This window comes from Lithobates pipiens, unplaced genomic scaffold (assembly GCF_037356315.1).
Source record: "Lithobates pipiens isolate NorthernLeopardFrog02 unplaced genomic scaffold, aLitPip1_a1.2 Scaffold_3, whole genome shotgun sequence".
In the NCBI taxonomy this organism is placed as follows: domain Eukaryota; kingdom Metazoa; phylum Chordata; class Amphibia; order Anura; family Ranidae; genus Lithobates; species Lithobates pipiens.
This window is the reverse complement of record NW_027507790.1, coordinates 273,461,940-273,482,186: the sequence shown is the minus strand read 5'-3', so window position 1 is coordinate 273,482,186 and position 20,247 is coordinate 273,461,940. Positions and strand designations below refer to the sequence as shown.

Genomic DNA, 20,247 nt, shown 5'->3' with positions numbered 1-20,247 from the left:
TATTGCAGCCAATTGCCCCGTTGTGGATGAGCCTATGCAATGTGACTTTATAAGGGAGAGACGTCAGTCGCTGTTTGCGACAGTTGCATGCACTGCCATTCGGGGACCTGAGAAACATTTATGTAAAATGTGTATTAATGGTAGAAATGTTGATGTGTTGCTGGATTCAGGTAGCCTGGTAACATTGATAAAAGCTGAATTAGTTACTACAGAGGTCTCTGGGAAGAACAGGGTGGCTGTTATTTGTGTGCATGGGGACACCCGAGAGTATCCTGTAACTTCAGTGTTTTTTGAGACCCCCAAAGGTAACCTCTCTCATCAGGTGGGGTTAGTGTCTCACTTACCACATGATGCTATTGTGGGAAGGGATTTTCCAAAATTCTGGGAACTCTGGGATTGTCCTGAGCCCCCCACTGGTGCCCCTATAAACCAGGAAGATGACCAGAATTCCTCTGGGAGTGGTGAGGACTCTCCTGAATTTCCCTTGTCGGTATTGGCGGGGGAAACTCGAGAAACTGGGGAGGAGCCAACATCCTCAGATGAAAACATGCCGTCTGTGGAGTTTTTGGATCTTGAGGTTCACAGGGAAAATTTTGCCACAGAACAGTTAAAAGACCTCACCCTAATAAAGGCACGGGATAATGTGGTGAAAATAGATGGCGAGTTAGTGAACCCAGATAAGACTTGCCCTTATCCTTACTTCACTATGGAAAGGGACCTGCTGTATCGAGTGGCTCAAAGGGCAGAAGAAACCATTGAGCAACTTGTAGTGCCCAAACCTTACAGGAAGTAGGTGTTAGAATTGGCTCATGGGCACATTATGGGAGGTCATCTGGGGACAGAGAAAACCAGAGAGAGGGTATTGCAGAGATTCTATTGGCCTGGGGTCATGAAGGAAATAGAAAATTATTGTTCCTCCTTCCCTGTGTGTCAGAAGTCGGCACCTATGCCACATTTCCGTAACCTGCTGGTACCTCTTCCTATCATTGAGGTCCCCTTTGAAAGGATCGCAATGGATTTGGTAGGTCCGATAATGAAGTCCGCCAGGGGGCATAAGTACATTTTGGTTATATTGGACTATGCCACCCGTTATCCGGAAGCAATTCCTCTCCGAAATACCTCGGCCAAAACCATAGCCAAAGAGCTATCTCTTGTTTTTAGCCGCGTGGGTATTTGTAAGGAACTGCTCACGGACCAAGGTACACCCTTTATGTCCCGGGTTATGAAAGAATTATGCAAGTTGTACAAAGTGAAGCAATTGCGTACATCTGTGTATCACCCCCAAACAGATGGGTTGGTTGAAAGATTCAACAAAACCCTTAAACAAATGTTAAAGAAGGTGGTGGATAGAGATGGAAAGAATTGGGACTGTCTAATACCCTATCTAATGTTTGCCATTAGGGAGGTACCCCAATCCTCTACGGGTTTCTCACCCTTCGAGTTGCTCTATGGGAGACACCCAAGAGGGCTGCTGGATATCGCCAAGGAAACTTGGGAAAATGAGAGTTCTCCTCACAGGAGTGTGATTGAGCATGTCGCCCTGATGCAAGATAGAATTGCACAGGTAATGCCAATTGTAAAGGAACATTTATCCCAAGCGCAGTTAGCACAGCAGAGAGTGTACAACCGTGGGGCCAAGACCCGTACTTTTTCCCCGGGGGATAGGGTCTTGGTGCTAGTCCCTACGGTTGAAAGCAAATTTCTGGCCAAATGGCAAGGTCCATATGAAGTAATTGAAAAAATTAGTGAGGTGAACTACAGGGTTAGACAGCCAGGAAGGCGAAAGCCGGAGCAGATCTATCACGTCAATCTGCTGAAAGCCTGGAGGGATAGGGAATCCCTAGTCGCAGAGACTTTGTCACAAGTACAGCCTGATTGCTTAGTTCTTGAGGTTAGAATAGCAGACACCTTATCGAAACCCCAACAACAGGAGGTTAAAGAGTTTGTACTTCGTAACAAAGAGATTTTCTCTGAGCTTCCGGGACAAACATCTGGCGTAGAGCATGACATTATCACCCCGCCAGGAGAAAGGGTAAAACTAAAACCTTATAGAATACCAGAGGCCCAACGGGAGGCAATACGTGGGGAGGTTCAAAGGATGTTGGAATTGGGTGTGATAGAGGAGTCCCAGAGTGACTGGTCCAGTCCTATCGTACTAGTGCCCAAACCTGATGGGAGCTGGCGGTTTTGTAATGATTTTTGACAATTAAATAAAGTTACAAAATTTGACACCTACCCCATGCCGCGTATAGATGAGTTGATTGACCGGCTGGGAACAGCCCGATATATGACAACTCTTGATCTCACCAAAGGGTATTGGCAAATTCCCCTGGCCGAGTCGGCCAAGGAGAAAACTGCGTTTGTAACCCCAGATGGGGCATTCCAATATAAGAGAATGCCGTTTGGGTTACAGAATGCACCGGCAACATTCCAGCGGAAAATGGATAAGATTCTGAGGCCCCATCAGAAATATGCTGCAGCTTACCTGGATGATGTGATTATCCATAGCACAGACTGGGTCTCACATTTGCCGAAAGTACAAGCAGTCCTAGACTCTATCCGGGAAGCTGGGTTTACGGCCAATCCAAAGAAGTGTACCATTGGACAGGAGGAGGCCAAATATCTTGGGTACACTATTGGGAGGGGGGTGATAAAACCACAAGTCAATAAAGTCGAGGCCATACAGAGTTGGCCACGTCCCAACAGCAAGAAACAGGTACGAGCCTTTCTGGGAATCGCTGGCTATTATCGACGATTCATTCCCCATTTTGCTTCTCAGGCTGTGCCCCTCACCAACCTGACAAAAGGGAAAGAGTCTGTCATGGTTAAATGGTCCCCAGAGGCTGAAGAAGCATTTCAGTCCTTAAAAACAGCCTTATGTGGCCAGCCAGTGTTGTACTCACCAGACTTCTCTAAGAACATTGTTGTACAAACTGATGCATCAGACGTTGGGTTAGGAGCAGTGTTATCCCAGGTCTGGAACGGGGAAGAGCACCCAGTCATCTACCTCAGCAGGAAGTTGAAGTCCCATGAGGTAAATTACGCCACGATTGAGAAGGAATGTTTAGCAGTGAAGTGGGCTCTGGATTCCCTTCAGTACTATCTGCTAGGTAGGCACTTTGACCTGGTGACTGATCACGCTCCTTTAAAGTGGATGGCTCAGAACAAGGAGACCAATAGAAGGGTAAATAGGTGGTTCCTGGCCCTACAAGAATTTAACTTTACAGTTAAGCATCGCCCTGGTGTTAAAATGGGGAATGTGGATTCTTTGTCTTGGATACATGCGTGTCTGACTGCTTGTGTTACAACCCCAAGGTTGAAACAAGAGGGGGGGGGTATGTGGCAGCACGCAGGTAAAGTCACCTGGTTGTATCCAGGATGGGAAATATGTGTGCCCTAGATTCAGGCTTTATGCAGACTTTTACAATTAGAGGGGAAGAGTTAATGAGCCCAGCTGAAGTAAGTGGGCTCATTAAGACCTCTACAAAAAACCCCAGCATGCTTAGGGAGATGCTCCATCCTGGAACCAGTTTTGTGTTGTATAGACTGGGGAGTGTGATATCTGTTCTGTGCGGTGAGTTAACGCCTGTGTGGCAAACCTCTACAACAGAGACAGGGACTGGTGCAGCACAAGGCTGCACTCAGTTGTTAGACAGGGAATCTAAGTGTGAAGTTAGAGGTCAAGCTGACCAGGATTTATTTTCATGTTTTATTTTTGTTTGGCTGTTATATGTATCACTGCATGTAGCATAAATAAACCGCATCTTTTGTTTTTTGCACCTCCAATGCTGTCTGCTGTGCCTGATTTGTTGTGTTGTGAACCCATCCAGGGGGTCACACACAACCGCTGCCGAGCTAACCCCTCACAGTGGATACAATAAAGAAAATGTAAAAGCTTCAATATAGATTGAATGTATGCATGGTTAGAAGTATATTGAAATAATCAATAAAGAAATAAAAAAAAAAAAGGTAACTTCTGAAAGTGCTTTACAAGGAAAATAAATTGAATACACCTGATAACATAAATGAAAAAAAAAGAAATATTAAGTGAAAACCTTTTTAGTTTTGATTGAAATGTGTTTAGAGAAGATGACTCTGATGTTATTTTAAAGTGAATTCCAGAGTTTTGGACCATAGCAGGAGAAATCTCTGTCTCCCATCAAATGCAGGTGAGAAGAGGGGACACACAGAAGACCAGAATTAGAGGAGCGGAGGTTACTGGGGGACGGGGGGAGTAAGTTGATAAATTCAGTTCATCAGTTCAGAGAGATAATGAGGTGCCAAACCATGAAGAGCCAGCAAGAAGATCTTAAGGTCTATGTGAAACCTGATGGGAAGCCAGTGCAAGGACATCAGGATTTAGATAATATGATCACTTTTACCAGACCTATTCAGGATTTGTGCTGCAGAATTTTGAACATATTGAAGTTGATTAATAGTGGATTGAGGTACATCAGCGAGTAGAGCATTGCAGCAGTCAAGTCGGGAGAACACAAATATATGTATCAGCTTTTCAGCTACATTGTATGATAGCTTTTCAGATACAGTGTATGCATAGGATGCAGCCAAGCAATGATTCTCAAATGGAAAAAATATGTTTTAACAACATTTTGAATATGTGGCTTTAGCATAAAACTAACTTGCATATAAGCCTTAAAAAGAGCACTTTTGATTGTTCATGTTCATGTCCCATAGACTTTAAACGGTGTTTGTGTTCTACCGAAATTTTGGCCTGTTTGGTATGTTCTGGTGGTTGTTTGGCTCATCACTATGTGTAATTTAATCTCAGTATAAATACAGCTGTTCTGTGAAGCCCTCATAGGTTTGTTAGAAAACCTTAGTGAACAAACAGCATCATGAAGGCCAAGAAACACACCAGAAAGGCCAGGGATAAAGCTGTGGAGAACTTTAAAGCAGGATTAGGTGATTAAAAAATATCCCAAGCTTTGGGGGGTGTGGCCAGCCAGCGGAGCAGATGGACGCACAGTAGAGAGGCTCCGTTGCATCCTGGGCTAAATCAGCGATTATCAGCGGTGATTACCCTCGTTTCAGGCTGAGATCCGTACCAGCACCTGCGGGCAACCTCCCTGACGCCATCTAGGAAAAGAAAAGACCTGGCAAGGCCGGGCAAAATGCTGGACTTTTTCGCTCATCAGCGCCAGCATCCAAGATGGCGCCGGCATGATCAACGGCCGCTCACGAGGCTCACAACTCCAGCGGGAGAAAGCAGAGCGGCAAACGGAAAGTGGAAATCTCCCTCCAGAGTTGCAACCCTCATACTCCCCGACGCCTTCAGCATCATCAAGTCCGGCGAAAAGCAGACAAAAAACGGCGGTGACAGTGGCTGACACAGAGGAGGTGAGTGCTTTCAATTTCTCACTAGATGACACCAGGGAATTGCAAGACTCTATTACTGACTTCCCCACGTTTAAGGATGAGCCGAATGACCCCCGGTTCAGTTCGCACCAGAACTTTCGAACGGACCCCAAATTCGTACGAACTTTAGAACCCCATTGAAGTCTATGGGACTCGAACGTTCGAAATTAAAAGTGCTAATTTTAACGGCTAATATGCAAGATACTGTCCTAAAAAGGGTTTGGGGACATGGGTCAATGCCTAAAATGTTTTTAAAAATGTCCGTTTTGGCGGGAGCACTGATTTTAATGACGATTAAAGTGAAACAAAAGTGAAATAATCCTTTAAATATTGTGCCTGGGGGGTGTCTGTAGTATGCCTGTGAAGTGCCACGTGTTTCCTGAGTTTAGAACAGTCCCTGCACAAAATGACATTAAACAGAAATAACATCATTTAAAACTGCTTGCGGTTTTAATGTTATATCTGGTTCCTGCAATATGGTTGAAAATCATTGAGAAAAATGGCATGGGTAGCCCTCCCTGCCCATTACCAGCCCCTTTGGGTCTTGTACGCATATTAAGGGGAACCCAGTACCCATATTAAAAAAAGGAAATGCGTGTGGCCCCCAGGCCCTATATACTCAGAACAGCAGTATACAGGCGGTGCAAACAAGACAGGGACTGTGTAGGTTTGTTGTGTTAAGTTGAATCTGTTTGTAATTTTCAACTGATACATTTTTAAAGTGTAGCTCCAGTCAAAAAAACTATTTTTAAGCTTTTTGGAAAACATAGGGAAGGGTTATCACCCCTGTATAATTTGTTTTGTCGTCCACTTTTTTTCATCTCACTTGCTGTTGTCTCCTTCCGCAAGTTGGAGATGTTTGTAAGTTGGATGTTTGAAAGTAGGGGCCTGCCCTATATGCTCTGCAGAAATGGCGCAACAAGGTGTTGGTTTTGCCACAACATTGTAAGCCCTCAAAGTGACTCTTGCTGGGCGCTGGAGCGTTCTGCTGTGAACGATTATATCAAGAATTGTAATTACATGCCATTGTTGAACAGTGGTAGAAAAATTGACCTTTGGTGGTTGTGGTGCTAGTACCACAACACTATAAGTCCTCACAGTTACTCTGGGTGGGCACAGGAACGGGCCCTCCTGTAAAATTTTATATCAAGAATTGTAATTACATGTCCCTGTTAAACAGGGGCAGAAAAATTGGGCCTTAGGCACTGGTGCTGGTGCCACGACACTGCAACCTCTCCCATATACTCTAGTTTTATTGCAGGAATTAGCCCTGCTGCAAAGCATTGCATCAAAAATTGTAATTAAACGCCCCTGTTAAACAGGGGCAGAAAAATTGGGCTGATGGCATCACCCAGAACCAGAAATGTTCTTCCAACATATCAGCGGAGGAGGAAGAGGATAGACAATCAACATAACAGGACAGTCACTCAGCATCAGATAGGCAGTCTTGAAGGGATGTGATATTTCAAAAAAAATTATTCGGTTACATCAGCTTCAGGTGCTTGGTAGCTGTGGGTGATCCAAGACTGATTCATCTTGATGAAGGTCAGTCGATCAACTGATTCGGTGGACAGGCGCACCCTGTGATCGGTAACAAAGCCACCAGCAGCACTGAAGGTGCGTTCCGAAAGAACACTGGATGCAGGACAGGCCAGTAGCTCAATTGCATACTGTGCAAGCTCTGGCCAGTGATCCATCCTCAAGACCCAGAAAGCCAGAGGATTTTCGGTGGGAAAGGTGTCCAAGTCTGACCTTGCCCCTAGGTATTCCTGCACCATGTAAATCAGACGCTGGCGATGGTTGCTGGAACCGATCATACCTTGGGGCTGCGGACTAAAAAATTGTCTGAAAGCATCAGTCAGATGGCCACCTTCTCCACCGCACCTTCTGACCGATGCCTCAGCAACACGTTGTCCAGGACCAGGAGTTTGTAACCTCGCAGTCTCTGGGAACGCGTTGCACAGACCTTTCCGCAAGGCCTCCCGGAGATGTCTCATCCTCTGCTCCCTCTGCGGTGGCAAGATAAGGTCGGCAACCTTACCCTTGTACCGTGGATCAAGGAGAGTGGCCAGCCAGTAATGGTCCCTCTCCTTGATCCGAAGAATACGAGGATCCTTCTGCAGGCTTTGCAGGATCAAGGAGGCCATGCAGCGTAGGTTAGCTGAGGCATTCGGTCCGGAGTCCTCTGGGTCACTAAGGACAACATGATCCGCAGTTACCTCCTCCCAGTCACGTACAAGTCCACGGGTTTCTTGGGACTGTAAATCATCCCTACAAGACTGCTGCTGCTGATGCTGAGTGCCAGCCTCCACCTCCATGCTGACACAATCATCCTCCTCCTCCTCTTCCTCCTCCTCATCCTCTTCCTGTGTGATGGGTGGCACAGCAGGAACACTGTCTGGATAAAGGGGGCCTTGAGAGGCAAGGAAGTCCTCCTCTTCCTGCCTCTGTTCTGCCTCAAGTGCCCTGTCCATTATTCCACGCAGCATATGCTCCAAGAGGTGGACAAGAGGTACAGTGTCACTGATGCATGCACTGTCACTGCTCACCATCCTTGTGGCCTCCTCAAATGGTGACAGGACAGTGCATGCATCCCTGATCATGCCCCACTTGTGTGGTGAGAAAAAAACCAAGCTCTCCTGACCCTGTCCTGGTGCCATAGTCGCACAAGTACTCATTGATGGCCCTCTGCTGCGTGTGCAGCCGCTGCAGCATGGCCAACGTTGAGTTCCACCTGGTGGGCATGTCACATATAAAGCGGTTCTTGGGCAGGTTCAACTCCTTTTGGAGCTCAGCCAGCCGAGCACAGGCATTAAATGATCGGCGGAAATGCACACAGGCTTTCCTGGCCTGCTTCAGGACATCCTGTAAGCCGGGGTACCTGCCCAAGAACCGCTGCACCACCAAGTTAAGGACGTGAGCTACACATGGCACATGGGTCAGTTGTCCCTGTCGGAGGGCGGAGAGGAGGTTGGTGCCAATGTCACAAACCACCATTCCTGGCTTAAGCTGGCGTGGCGTCAACCACCTCTCGGCCTGCCCCTGCAGAGCTGACAAAACATCCGCCCCAGTGTGGCTCCTGTCCCCCAAACAAACCAGCGCAAGCACGGCATGGCATTGTTTTGCCTGCGTACTTGTGTAGCCCCTGGAACGCCTACGGAGCACCACTGGTTCTAAGGACAGAGCACTGGAAGAGGCCATGGAGGAAGAAGAAGAGGAGGGGGTGGAGGAGAGAGGTGTGTCACAACCAATAGTGGAATTTTGGAGGCGTGGTGGCGGAACAACCTCCAACACTACTGCACCTTGTCCTGCATCCTTCCCAGCTGCCAGAAGAGTGACCCAATGGGCCGTGAAAGACAGGTAACGTCCCTGTCCATGCCTGCTGGACCATGAGTCAGCGGTAATATGCACCTTACCGCTGACTGCCCTGTCCAGCGAGGCAAGGACATTGCCTTCCACATGCCAGTAGAGAGCTGGAATCGCCTTCCGTGAGAAAAAGTGGCATTTGGGGACCTGCCACTGAGGAACCGCACATTGTACAAACTCACGGAAGGGGGCCGAGTCTACCAACTGAAAAGGCAGCAGTTGAAGTGCTAGCAATTTAACCAAGCTAGCATTCAACCGCTGAGCATGTGGATGGCTGGGAGTGAACTTCTTTCGCCAGTCCAGCAGCTGGGGCAGGGACATTTGCCTGCTATAATCGGACGTGGGTGTACTGCTAGCAGAGTGCCCGGAAGCACTTGGCTGTGACACACCTAATTCTACACCTTCATTCCTCTCAGAGCAGGTTTCAGAGAGGACTGAAGATCTAGTGGGGTTGGAGATGCCAGCTGATGAGGAGCAAGGAGCGGTCCGCTTTGTTCTTTGGTGTGGGTCTTTGAGGTACGCTTGCCAACGAGCTGCATGGCAGGTCAACATATGTCTGGTCAAGCATGTGGTGCCCACGCGGCTGATGTTTTGGCCACGCAAGGTACGCTTGAGACATATGTTGCAAATAGCAGCGGTGCGATCTGATGCACTCATCTCAAAAAAGGCCCACACCAAAGAACTTTTAGTATAACGTGCAGAGGCAGCGCCCTGCACAGGCGGAGCTCTGCGGTGTGATTCAGTCAGTGTGCTCCCCCTAAGCTGGCCCCCGGAGGGCATCCTGCCTCGTTGGACATGTGCCTCCTCCTCCTCCTCCTCTCTCCTACCAGGCACCCACGTGGAGTCAGTGCCCTCATCATCCCCTCCCTCTTCATCGCTGTAGCAAACCTGGCAATATGCTGCAGCTTGTGGAACATGACTGCCAGATTGCTGTCCTTCTTGAGCATCCCCTCTCTCTGCATTCATTCTACTGCCTTCCTCTAGCTGAGTGTCATCATCAGAGCCTACAAAACACTGGGCATCCTCCTGGAGCATGTACTTAACACTGTGCTCAAAGAGTTCAGGAGACTCCTCAGGAGGACGTGGTGGGTCTAGGGAAGGAGTCACTGATGGTGACATTGAGAGGAGGGAAGACGATGCGTTGGCAGATGCTTTGCTAGTACCCTGAGATTGGGTGAGAGAGGATGAGGAGGATGAAGAGGGCTTGGTCATCCACTCTACCAAGTCGTTGGCATGTTGCGGTTCAACATGTCCAGCTGCCGAAAAGAAGGACAAGCGTGTCCCATGGCCACGTGCTGATGACAATGCACCGCGTCCACGACCAGCACTGTTGTCTCTAGACACAGAGCCTGCTTGCCCTCTTTTATCGGCTCGCGCCTGTCTGCCTCTCCTTGCTGGCCTTCCAGACATGGTAATGGCCTGAAGGGAGTTGGGTAAAACAGCAGTTGGGTAGTGTATATTGTGCTGGAGTCACACAACACCCACTAACTCCTGCAGATGCCTTTATTATAGAACACCAGAGATAAAGGGGTATACTGTAATGGAGTCACACAACACCCACTAAGCCCTGCAGATGGCTCTATTAGAGAACAGCAATAAAGGGTAGATACAGGTGTATATTGTGCTGGAGGCACACAACACCCACTAACTCCTGTAGATGCCTTTATTATAGAACACCAGAGATAAAGGGGTATACTGTAATGGAGTCACACAAAACCCACTAAGCCCTGCAGATGGCTCTATTAGAGAACAGCAATAAAGGGTAGATACAGGTGTATATTGTGCTGGAGGCACAAAACACCCACTAACTCCTGCAGATGCCTTTATTATAGAACACCAGAGTTAAAGGGGTATATACAGATGTATACTGTGCTGTGCTGGAGGCACACACAACTTCCAATAACTCCTGCAGATGGCAAGTGGGCTCAAATAGAGAAGAGCTATGTAGGTGGATATAGCGGCGTGTACTGGGTACAGAGCACGCAGACAGCACGCACAAGCTCCTAACACTACTGACTACAAGCTCTATTATAAAAGATAGATCACTAGCTATATAGGTGAGGTGAATATAGCGGTGTATACTGCGGTCAGGGCACGCAGACAACAACCACTACAGAAGAGCAAGATCGAAAATCGGCCGATAATGATCGGTGTATACTGTGTTGAAGGTACACAGAACACCCACTAACTGCTTCAGACGCCAACACACTACACAAGGCCGCCGCGCTGGAGGCCTTATATAGTGTGGGGCGTGTACTACACAGCCTGAGCTATGATTGGCCACAGGCATCCTGCCTGTGGCCAATCATGGCTCTCCTCGCTGCTGGCGCTGTGATTGGCCAAGCATGCGGGGTCACAGTGCATGCTTGGCCAATCATGAGCCAGCAATGCACTGCGATGACGCAGTGCATTGTGGGCCGTGAGCGCCACACGAATTTGGCGCGAACGGCCCATAACGTTCTGAATTCGCCGAATGGGCGAACAGCCGATGTTCGAGTCGAACTTATGTTCGACTCGAACACGAAGCTCATCCCTACCCACGTTAAACCAGCCTGTCATGGACACCACTTTAAAGGACATGCTAGTGTCCCTGTGCTCAACATTGCATGCGGACATAATGTCCATTACACAGCAGTTCAAATTGGAAGTGTCTACAGTATCTAACAGGGTCTCCCACATTGAAGTGAAAATGGGGGAATTTGTGCATACATTCAATGAGTTGGTAGACGCTCATAACGACAGAGACAAGGAACTTGCGGCCATTAAAGCAATATTAGCGGATCTTGAGGACCGTTCGAGATGTAATAACGTCAAGATCCGTGGGATCCCTGAGGCGATAAAACCGCAGGAGTTAAGGGATTACTTTGTTAATCTACTGAGGGTAGCACTCCCAGATTTGCCAGCAGAGGAGTTGGTGGTGGACCGTATCCATAGACTGCCTAGACCTAAGAACATCCCGGCCCACTTGCCCAGGGACACTATAGTTAGGGTCGACTTTTACCAAGTAAAAGAAAGATTTGTGATGGCAACTAGGAGACGGGAGGATTTGCCCATTGAGCTCCGGGACTTGTCATTCTTTGCTGATCTTTCAGTCTATACTATGCAACAACGCAGGCAACTGGCCACAATAACCAAACCGCTGAACAACCACCGAATCCCCTATAGATGGCTGTATCCAGCTAAGCTGCTGATTCCTCATGAAGGGAAGTCGCACATAGTGGTTAAAGTTGTAGATGGTATCTGACTCTTGGAAGAGTGGCAACTTTTGAATCCACCGTGCATGGTTCAAGACAGGGCGGGTTCGCCCCCCTCCACGCGCACAAGCTCGGACGCTGAAACAGGCTGATACTACCTTACGAAGGTCTTACTAAAATTGCCTAAATGCCTAGGAAGAAGGCTTACAGCTCTTTGTTATGCTTACTAGTTTTTTATTTCTACTCTAAACCGCTTCTACCCCCCCCCCCAAGATTTAGCGGTATTTCACCAGCACAGATTCCTTAGTGAATCGCAAATTTTTTATTCTTTGTTGTTTTATTTAGTGTTTGTTTTATTGTTGGACTCCTTCGGGGTCCTCCACCTTACGGCCTACTAAGGGTACAGGATTGGGCACATCCAGTCGACATAGACAGTCAATTCGGTACAGGCCTTCTCTTTGAAGAACCACCAGACGTATTGCCCCCTATGGAGCATTTCATCACAGACCTACTAAAGTCAGGTACGAGTGCAGTGCAGCACAATATGGCTTTCACCATTTCGTCCCTAAATGTGAAGGGTCTCAACAGTCCCTATAAACGCCAAATGGCATGGAAAGAAGCGTCTAAGTTACATTGTGACATAATTTGCTTTCAAGAGACCCACTTCATGATAGGGAACCACCCGTCCTTCTCTAACCGTAAGTTTCCGCAGGTGTTTATGGCAAATGGACCCAAGAAGAAGGCAGGTGTAGTAATTGCCATTAAGAACTCCATCCCTTTCTCTCATCTGGATTCTTACTTGGACCAGTCGGGTAGGTTCATAATTCTCATATGTGAGATTGCCCAAGTGAAATATACTCTTGTAAACGTGTATCTTCCGAATTCTAACCAACATAGATTTCTAAGGAAAATATGGAAGAAAGTTTCCACTATGCAACAGGGGCATGTTTTAATCTGTGGGGACTTTAATGCCATTTTGAACAGAGACTTGGATGTTTCTAATCCCCAGCAACGGAAAGCTAGCAGGCCCACTCTGGCAAATTTTCTTTCTACTTCGGGCCTTTTTGGCGTTTGGCGGTGTCAGCACGCTTCTGAAAAGGACTTCACTTTTTTTTAAATGTGCATCATATTGACCTGTTCCTTGTGGACACATTTCTGTTACAAAAAATTGTCAAATCTAAAGTTCATGTAATAACTTGGTCGGACCATGCGCCTATTTCAGTAAGGGTAGGGGATCACGGTGCTGAAAAGAGAGCGAACAGGTGGCGAAATGATGTTTCCATTATTTCCCAACCTGATAATCTAAAATATTTAAAGAAAGTTATGACAGAATTCTTCGATATTAACGCTCCGTCTGTATCGGATCCCTTCACCCTCTGGAATACACACAAGTTTTATATGAGGGGTTTGCTAATCCAATTGAGTGCTAAGATCAAGAGGCAATGGACAGAATGGCTTAGGCCGCGTACACACGCGGGGACTGTTCGCCCAACTTTGTCCGTCAAACAGTTTCGGCAAACAGTCCGCTCAAAATTAGCATGGACGGACATGGCCACACACGACGAACGAACAGTTTGCTGAAACCGTGCGCGATGACGTGAACGGCACGTACGACGGGACGAAAAATATACGTCCTATACACTGCATTATAACTTTCGGCGTGTAAATCCTTTCTGAGCATGCGCGGAACTTAGTTTGTCGAACAAGCCTACACACGAGGGAACTGTTCGCTGAAACAAAGTTTCAGCGGACAGTTTTTCGGAAATTCCGAAAAACCTTGTTCAGCGGACTGTTCGCTGAAATTGTCCGCTGAAAGCCCACACACGGGCGGACTGTCCGCCGAAACACTGTTCAGCGGACAAAGTTGGGCGAACAGTCCCCGCGTGTGTACGCGGCCTTAACGCTCTGCTAGATTTAATACAAAATTTGGAATCTTCTAATAAACAGAGCTCCACACAAAAAGTTAGAGACGCCCCTTTTGTTGCTCGGCAGGAATTGCGTGCTTATCTGGTCCCTCAGCAGGAGAACCGCTTTCGTTTCCTTAAAGCCAATCTACAGATACAGTAATAAAGCGGGGAAACTGCTGGCAGGACAGCTTAAAGAAAAGTTAGCACAACAGAGAATTGGATGCATGATTAACCCCAACACAAAACAAAAAGTATATAATCCAAAAGAGATAGCGGATGCTTTCAGCGATTATTATGAGGCCTTATATAATCTTAAAGATGACCCAGGTACATTCCAACCCTCCGAACAGTCGATTTCAGATTTTTTAAAGGCAATTAATTTGCCCAAAATTTCCCAGTGTGAATTGGACATTTTAAATTTACCTTGTACGGTCCCCGAAATCCGAAAAATTATTAAAAGTATGCCCCACAATAAAGCGCCCGGGCCTGATGGATATTTGTCAGAATATTTTCAACTGTTCCAGGCTGAACTGTCTCCGTATATGAAGCAGATCTTTGATGCCGCAATGTCCAGTGCCTCATTTCCAAGTGAGATGCTTACTGCATCTATTATTACTCTTCCGAAACTGGGTAAGGATCCCGCACTTCCACAGAGCTATAGACTGATATCATTATTGAATGTCAATATCAAAGTGTATGCAAAATTGGTAGCTAGTAGGCGTGCAAGCCTATTGCCAGGGCTTATCAATCATGACCAAGTGGGCTTTGTACTAGGCCGACAAGCTAATGATGCATCTAGGAGACTGATAAACATTATCTATTCGGCTGAAAAGTCGGGAAGGCCTTCTCTGCTTCTGTCCCTGGACGCAGAGAAGGCCTTTGATAGAATCCATTGTGGATACCTGACCAAAGTTCTACAAAAATTTGGGTTGACGGGACAAATTCAACAGGCCATTTTAGCGCTATACTCCTCACCTTCGGCATTTGTATTTGGGTATGTTCTCAAAAGCTTCCATATAACGAACGGCACCAGACAAGGATGCCCGCTATCTCCCATTTTTGCAATGGTAATGGAACCACTTGCAGAAACAATTAGACAACAGTTAGAAGTACAAGGCATACCCTCCCAAAATAAACAACATAAGATCTCGCTCTTCACGGATGATGTCATCTTGACTCTCTCTCATCCCCACAAATCCATCACTGCGGCGCAAGAAATTATAGTACATTTTAGCAAGGTTTCCTACTACAAAATTAATGAAAATAAATCGTGCATTTTAGGAATAGGTGTTGACGGTCATCTGAAAGCAAAACTACAAAGAGAATTTCCGTATCCATGGTCCTCAGATTCAATACAGTATTTGGGTACTTAACTCCTTCCACTAGCAAGTTATTCTGGGCAAATTTTCCTCCATTGTTAGATGTGCTTCAGTCAGACATAAATAAGCTTCGGAACCATTATGTATCCTGGCATGGATGTCTAGCAGCCTACAAAATTCTCCTACTTCCCAAATTAACATACCATTAACATACCTTTTTAGGGCATTACCGATCCCTATACCCACCCCCTTTTTTAAGACTCTCCAGTGGCAAGTGATAGCCTTCATTTGGGCAGGGAAAAGAGCCAGATTTCCATCTACTATGCAGAGTAAACGGAAACAAGTGGGTGGACTGGGTGTTCCTATTCTACAGGATTATGCCATAGCCGCGGTTCTGGACCAACTACGCAGTTGGTTCTCCCCTTTGAACTTAAACCCTGGTGCCAAATAGAGCAGGCGTGGATACACCCCAAGTCACTCTGTTCCTTTTTAATTACCTATAATTTTGAGCAATTTAATACTATTAGTGACCATCCCACTATCCAGGCTTCTCTTCAAGCCTGGAGAGGGTTATTTGCATCACCCCACCCTGCAGAACGTCTCATCTCAGTGCCCATCCCCATAGACTCACTTCTCTGGTTAATTCCGAATATGTCTCTGTCCATATGACAAAAGGGGGGATAGAAACAGTTCACGATCTTATGGAGGGTGACCACATTATGCCCTTCAAAGAAATCCAAATTAAATGTAATATCCCCCAGTCGGAGTTTCTGACTTATCTTCAAATTGCATCTTGGTACCAAAAAAAGAAGTCGTCTAGCTCTATGTTTATTTCTACTGTGTGGGATTTTTTGAACTCGTCCAACCCTAAAATTAAAGGAATCTCTTTAATGTACTGCCTGTTCAACGCAAAATCATTTTTTCATCGGTTCGGACATCTGGAGAGATGGGAGACAGACCTTGGGAAAACATTCACTGATAAACAGTGGTTACTAGCATTTAAAAATAATGCCCGCTTCTCGAGATGTTCGAACTACGAGGAACTGGCTGCGAAGATAATAGCCAGATGGCACCTCACTCCCTATATAGTAGCTAAATTCTCAAATGGTAATTCTAGTATGTGTTGGAGGGGGTGCGGTCGGGTGGGGATGCTGATCCATATGTGGTGGGCGTGTCCGCACTTGCGGAGCTTCTGGAACGAGGTGTTTAAATTGATAGCAAGTAAATCCTTTCTGAGCATGCGCCATTCTTAGTCTGTCGAACTAGCCTACTGACGAGCGGATTGTCCGCTGAAACCAAAGTATGACAGTATTACGGAAATTCCGAAATACTTAGTCCGCCAGACTGCACGCTGAAAAAGTCCGCTGAAGCCCACACACGAGCGGACTGTCCGCTGAAATGTGTTTCGACGGACTAAGTTGGCCATACAGTCCGCCCGTGTGTACGCGGCTTTAGATGAAAACCTGTTAGAGTCTGCAAAGGACTTGAGACTGGGGCGGAGGTTCACATTCCAGCAGGAAAATGACCCTAAACCAGGGCTTGACAAATTTGCTTGGAATCTAGGAGCCAACTAAAAAAGTTAGGAACCAGGTCGGTAACGGCGATCCTGACATAGAGACGAGTGAGGCGAAGATAGCGCGCCCCCCCCCCCCCCCCACCTGTCTCCAAGTCATTGCCCATAGCTCTTAGAGGGACATTTTATTTTATTTTTTTCAAAATGACTTTTCTTTTTCATTTTTTTTTTTTATTGCATTTTAGTGTAAATATGAGATGTGAGGTCTCTCTGACCCCAGATCTCATATTTAAGAGGACCTGACATGCTTTTTTTCTATTACAAGGGATTTTTACATGTGAGGTATCGCCATGATTGGTAGAGCGAGAGCAATAATTCTAGCCCTAGACCTCCTCTGTAACTTAAAATGTGCATCCTGTAGGATTTTTTAAACGCTGCCTATGGAGATTTTGTCACAGGAATTGTGTCCTGTATGTCTTCCCGACAATTGGTGGGTGCCGGCACCCAGAAATCGGCTTTTATTATGACTAATCACAGTAGAAGATGTGTGCATGCTCCAATTAGTCTGAAGTTCAGAATCACCTATATATTTATATATAGATGATTCTGCACAGAACGGCCTCCCTGTAGCAGTAATTCTGCTATGGGGCAGCAGTCATTAAGTGGTTAAAGCATAATTTACTTAGGAATTTGCACAAGCAGCATACTGTATCATTACTTCGTTATTTGAATTCATTTCTTTTAGGATGCAGTCACTGTTCGGCCTACAACTTTCTACCCACCTCATTTGATTTGTCAGTCAAAGTTTGTCGAGCCGGGTGGTGCTGATATGGCAACCCACAGCTCAAATTTCAGCCTATTCCAGCTCTGGCTATCTTCTAGTAAAAAGATATGTCCAGTTGGTGTCGCTCAGTGGAGCCACTGTTCAGACATCAGCCAGAGTGGGACCTGCACTTAGTGACATATGATTAAAATTATACAATTTCCCTGTTTAGATATGAAATCACAAAGTTCACCAGAAAGAAGTCTCAGAACCAATTCCCTTTGCAGCCCTGAGATACGGTCAAATGCCAAAAGCTGAAAAAACGTATATTTTCTTCCCCCATGTCCCCTCCCCCAACTTTTCTTTTGAGATAAATGACACAATCATTAGTCTATACCCTCATGTCAGTACGCTAGGTGTGGTCCTGGACTCTTTTTGACCCCCCACATCCAATCACTGTCCAAACTTTTCTGCCTCAACCTCCATAACATCTCCAGAATACACCCCTTCTTTCCAATGTCACCAACAAGATACTAATGCCCTTGTCATCCCTCACATTGACTAGAGCAACCTCCCTCTCATTGACCTACCTCTACATAGGTTATTCCATCTATAGTTCTGTTACTAGACTCATCTACCTTACCAACAGCTCATTACCCACCAAACCTCTTTGCCAATCCCTCACTGGCTTGCGCTCACCCAACAAATGCATTTCAAACTAACTTTACCTGATTAAATCTGTTAATGTTTAAACGGTGATTGAACTTGTTGAAAATGCGTATAGCTTCAGCCATGGCTTCTACTGCAATATACACTCGTAATGATTCTCTAAGAAGTGTACGTTTTTTAATTATTTGAAGAAACGCTCTTAATAGACTGGTGTCAGAATTAGAAACATTTTGGAAATAAATATTTTTTCCATTTTGAGTTGATGTTATATTGTGAAATGTAACAATCAGATCATCCATCAGAAGCTCAATTTGTGAATGTCTTGTCAATAAATTTACATTTTCATCTATATGAATTGGTGGATCATAAATACCTAAAGACAAACTTGTTATAAAATCTATCAAAGCAGTCATCATCTTGAATTCTTCTAAAGTCCAGCCTGGGGAAAGAATAAGCATACTCTTTCTATTGATACGAATGTATACAGAAAGGTATCTCTGAGAATTGTTTGTAAAGGAACCACAAAGTATTAAAACTTTACATCGTACTTTACTAAGTGTGTCCCTCCACTGATTTATTGTAGCAGAATTTTCAGTCATTCTTTTTTCAAAAGCCACACAAATCTCCTGGGAAACCAAATGTCTCTTCAGAATTTGCACTTCATTCTCTCCGGCATCATTGTCTGAAAAAAGTATTCCAACCCAATTCCAGCCAAAATGTTTCACTAGTTTGGTAATTGCTAAATAATGGACATGATCATTCTGAACGGTCCTGAATACATGCGGGTAAAGGAGTCTGTCACTTAATGAGTAATCGGTGGCCCAATAGCTGATCTGAAAAGAGAAGGATTAACTATAAATTATAATGTGACTATATTTGCAGATTACATTCATATCCATTGGCCGATAAAATAATCATTAGAGACTGAACTGTAGAAATATATAAAAATACAACTTATCTTTCAGATTAAATCAGATAAATACCTTCCATGTGCATCAAAACAAAGATGTTCAAAGTCTTACAGAAAACTGAGTAGTCAAGCCTGGTCCCTGCCAGCATGCTGTAGAGAAGGATCTTTGCTATTTGCATTGTAAGGCCGCGTACACACGGGCGGATTGTCTGTCCAACTTAGTCCGCTGAACCGTGTTTCAGCAGACAATCCGCTCGTGTGTGGGCTTTAGCGGACTTTTTCAGCGGACAATCTGACGAACAAAGTCTTTACGAATTTCCGTAAGACAGTCCGTTCAAACTTGGTTTTGTCCGTCCAAACTTGGTTTCAGCGGACAGTCCGCTCGTGTGTAGGCAAGTTGGACGGACTAAGTATGGCGCATGCTCAGAAAGGGTTTACACGGCCGAAGGTTGCATTGCAGTGTATAGGACGTCGTTTTTCTAGTCCCGTCGTACGTGCTGTACACGTCATCACGCACGCTTTCAGCGGACTGTCTGCTCATCGTGTGTGGTCAAGTCCGTTCATTCAAATTTTGAACGGACTGTCTGTCGGATTGTCTGCCGAACTTAGTTGGGCAGACAATCCGCCCGTGTGTACGCAGCCTAACAGAGGTCTGCCTGAAGACGTCCCCTGTTGTGTCAGATTTATAGCTCTCCAATCAACAGCAAGGGTCATAAGTATCATATGTTAAAGCTTGGACTGGTGCCAGCCTGTTGCAGAGAAGGGTCATTGTTCTCTGTATGAGGTCTCACATACCCACTGGTATGTTGGACCTCATACAGAGAACATTGACCCTTCTCTGCACCAGGCTGGTGGGGGAAAGGCTTTCCTAAGCAAAATCATGCATAACCAGAAAATCTATACAAATCAGGAGATGTGACATCACCCTGACTTTACTTGATCACTGATTCTGGCAGTTTACCAGCATTTTCAGGAAGAGCCCAGTAAAGGATAGTCTACATGCTTCTCTCAGTACATGTGTATGCATATGCACTTTACATGTACAACTTTAAGAGCTAAGAGCAAACCGGAAATGAATCGGAGAGCCCAGTAAATGCTGTACAAGCTCTAATACAGTGGCTGCTGGTGTTTTTTTTGGGGTTGGTCAGACGGTGGCACCCCCCACCCCGGTATTTACCCCATTGGTTGCAGGTCGGTGGGCACCTACAGGTGGTGCACAGCGGCTGGGTT

General features: G+C 45.9%; 1 protein-coding gene across 1 annotated transcript in view; it reads right to left on the bottom strand.

Annotated features, from left to right (window-relative positions):
* Positions 1–20,247, bottom strand: part of LOC143941156 (vomeronasal type-2 receptor 26-like) — a 111,309-nt gene that overhangs the window by 38,834 nt on the left and 52,228 nt on the right. Inside the window, exon 3 of the mRNA XM_077463182.1 lies at positions 18,167–18,940. Within this exon, the coding sequence (XP_077319308.1) occupies positions 18,167–18,940 (774 nt within the window). The remainder of the gene's footprint in view (positions 1–18,166; positions 18,941–20,247) is intronic.